At 49.2% G+C, this 3,684-nt stretch overlaps 1 protein-coding gene across 1 annotated transcript in view; it reads left to right on the forward strand.

Annotated features, from left to right (window-relative positions):
* Positions 1-3,684, forward strand: part of RNF213 (ring finger protein 213) — a 148,406-nt gene that overhangs the window by 65,719 nt on the left and 79,003 nt on the right. The window contains exon 11 of the mRNA XM_011933207.1: positions 892-1,060. Within this exon, the coding sequence (XP_011788597.1) occupies positions 892-1,060 (169 nt within the window). The remainder of the gene's footprint in view (positions 1-891; positions 1,061-3,684) is intronic.

The raw sequence follows: 3,684 nt of genomic DNA on the forward strand, positions 1-3,684 counted from the left end.
CCGTCTCAAAAAAAATAAATAAATAAAATAAAATAAATAAAAAAATAAAAATCAAAGGTAGCTTTATATAATTATCCAAAATCATTTGCTCCTGCAAATTTGTGACCTCTGATACCGTGAGGGGTCAGCAGACAGAATGCAGGACCACTGAAATGCCCCAGCAAGCAATGGGATGCGTGTTGTCTGAGCTGTTCTCTGAGCGGTTTGGGCACTTCCAGTCTTCGTTCACCTCCTTTGTTCACGTCTCTGCTGATGTTCATCCAGCACCTGTGACTTCAGGATCCCCCCACAAGCTCCCTACCTCCCCACCGCTGTGTGTCACAGCCTCAGCCCAGGGAGTCCTTTCTTACACCGCCTTTCCAGCCCCCTCCATCAACTCTCCTCTTAAGCTCCTCCTAAGTCTCCTCCCAAGTCCCTCCTGAGTCCCTCCTAAGGCTCCTCCTCAGTCCCTGCTCTATCCATGTGTCCCTCAGAAAACACAAAACCCAGGTCCGGCAGAGCTGGGGCCAATTTCACACAGGCTGCACGCTCTTCTTCTATTTCTTTCTCTTCCTCCCTCCTTTCTGTTTCTTTCTGAATATTTTTTCAAATTTATGTCGTATTTTAATGTCTAGCAATACACATCTCTTTGCTTTTTTCACATCCCAGAACGCACTGAGGAGTGTTTGGACTTGCTTTGGTTAGAACAGTTGAGACTACAGAGACAAAACAAGAAGACTTTCCTTCTTTTTTTATCTTAGTCACAAGTTCAGGACTGATGGTGATTTTCCAGACGTTAATCTAGATAAGGTCAAACAAATGCCCTGTCGTTAGTTATTTTAAAGGAAGGGGCTCGTCATCAATGGTTACCGTTTTCTGACTTCTCCTAAATCCTGGCCGGGATTTCTCTTAACTCTTTGCGGGCAGGATTCCCGAGGAGGCCTTGTCACCATCCTACCTGACTGTGTGTCTGAAACTGCATGAAGCCGTCTGCAGCAGCACAAAGACACATGAGTTTTATGAGCTGCCAGCCTTATCTGCCGAGATTGTCTGCAGAATGATTATACTTCTATCTCTGGTGGTAAGTGGAGTCAACACACAAAGTATCACAGCGGGGATAGGTGTGGAATTTCAAGCAGCCTCAATTTGGAAAGGAAGCAGTCTGACTCCGAGGTGCTGGGATGAGATGGAGCGGTGGATTCCATCAGTGGACATTTCTTGTGCACCTGCTTGATGCTGGGTTCTGTTCTGGGTGTGGGGCTGTCAGTGGGCCAGGGTCTGCCCTTTTGCCTCCTTGGGCTCTCATGGGAGGGAGGCAGGGAGTTAACGTGTGGCCACCACCTGGCCATGGGGAAAGCAGAGAGCTGGCGTAGGGGCTGGAGATCAGGCAACGCCATGCGGAGAAGATGACTTTTCTTTTTTCTTGATTCTATTGTTTGCAGACAACTATGCAGACCATTTTCCTCCCAAAAAATACGTGTCCAAACATGGTCTTTCCCACCTTCTTTACATTGTAGCTTGAATATGGTAACAAAGGCCATAGCGCCACACATCTGTCCCCCGCTGCATGCCGCGTCCCAGGTCCAGCAGCAGAATGACCCAGCTCCTCCCTCCCGAAGAAAGCTACTGTTGTGACCTCCCATGGATCAGTTTTACCTGTCTTCCAGCTTTGACCCTTCTGTCTCCGACTTTCCCCACTCAGCCCTGTGTCTCTGAGCTCTGTCTGTGTGGTTGCAGGGACCAGAGTCGTGTCTCTGAGCTCTTTGTGGTTGCAGGGATCAGCAATTCCTTCTTTCTTGTCTCTGTGCAGCTTTCACCCACTTGAGTTCATGAGCTTCAGTTCAAAAGCAATGTAAGATTTAATGTTTAGACTGGTCATTTGTTTGTTTTTGTTTGTTTTTTTGTGATGGAGTTTCGCTCTTGTTGCCCAGGCGGGAGTGCAGTGGCGTGATCTTGGCTCACTACAATCTCCGCCTCCTGGGTTCAAGTGATTCTCCTGCCTCCACCTCCCAAGTGCCTGGGACTATAGGCACCCACCACCACACCCAGCTAATTTTTGTATTTTTAGTAGAGATGGGCTTTCACCATGTTGGCCAGGCTGGTCTTGAACGCCTGACCTCACGTGATCCGCCTGCCTTGGCCTCCCAAAGTGCTGGGATTGCAGACCTGAGCCACTGCGCCTGGCACAATCTTTTTTTTTTTTTCTTTTTGAGATGGAGTTTCGCTCTTGTTGCCCAGGCTGTAGTGCAATGGCGCGATCTCGGCTCACTACAGCCTCCGCCTCCCGGGTTCAAGCGATTCTTCTGCCTCAGCCTCCCAAGTAGCTGGGATTACAGGCATGCGCCACAATACCTGGCTAATTCTGTATTTTTAGTCGAGACGGGATTTCTCTATGTTGGTCAGGCTGGCCTCGAACTCCTGACCTCAGGTGATCCGCCTGCCTCAGCCTCCCAAAGTGCTGGGATTACAGGCTTGAGCCACCGCACCCGGCTGATCATTTTTTTAAATCTTACTTCAAGTTAGAACTGTGATGTTAGTGAGAGAAAACAATTAAGTGTATGTTTTAACTTTCTTCCTTTCAGTTTTCTTGTGTTAAAGTGCCACAGACACAGTTTAAGAATAAATGTTATTGGTGAGATGATCACGTTCTCCGGAGTGGCTGCTATTTAAACCACCACTGGCAGCTGCCAACTTCCACATAAACTGTGTTTAAGGAATTTGTCAGTTACTTAGGGTATATTTTCTACAGAAATAACTATCTTGAATGTTGGCTGGTATCTCAGATAAGTTGAATCCATATTATGGACAAAATACTCTCTACTTGTGCCATAAAAGCAAACAAACAAACAAAAAAACCTTGGCAAATACTAAAATTAAACAAAGCAAAAATACATGATGTGCGCTGAAGAAACTTTTGGGTGAATGCTGCTGTGAAGGCTCCAGGGTTGACAGACACTTGGGAGAACAAGGTGCCCACATCAGGCTCTGGATTGGGTGTGCAGCCTGTGGGCAATCGTTAAGTTTGTTGTTATTGGCCATTGCTGCCCAGCCCTGTGCTGCTGGATTGTTCTAGAAGGAGCTGTGCCATTGGGGGATTGTTCTAGAAGGAGCTGTGCCATTGGGGGATTGTTCTAGAAGGAGCTGTGCCATTGGGGGAACCTTCAGCAGTGCCTGTTTCATTTTCTGCCAGCCCCCTCCCCCTGCGTGCTGTGCTGTAGTCATCCCCGCACCCAGCCCCCTCTGCAGGCTCTCTTTCTCTTTCACAGCAGCACCTGCATCCTGGCCCCTCTTTCATGCTTTGAAAACTCCTGCCTATATCTTCCCGTCCTGGCCCTTCCCAGGGCTAGTGACGCTGTGTTCCCCTGCCTGCTGTGGGCTCTTCCTCTCTCCCACTCTCGGGCAGCCCCGCCCAGCAGCAGCCCTGTCCACTTGCCCAGCACATCTCTGCTGCCTCGAGACGTGGGCCTCTCGGTGCTTCCAGTGAGTGCCTGAGCGCATCCAGGTTCTGTGGCTCCTGATAGTTGCACGATGTGCAGGGCTGTGCTTAAAAAAAAGATCACACGGCCGGGCGCGGTGGCTCAAGCCTGTAATCCCAGCACTTTGGGAGGCCCAGACGGGCGGATCACAAGGTCGGGAGATCGAGACCATCCTGGCTAACATGGCGAAACCCCGTCTCTACTAAAAAATACAAAAAACTAGCCGGGC

Source organism: Colobus angolensis, unplaced genomic scaffold, assembly GCF_000951035.1.
Source record: "Colobus angolensis palliatus isolate OR3802 unplaced genomic scaffold, Cang.pa_1.0 Scaffold1, whole genome shotgun sequence".
Taxonomy (NCBI): Eukaryota; Metazoa; Chordata; class Mammalia; order Primates; family Cercopithecidae; genus Colobus; species Colobus angolensis.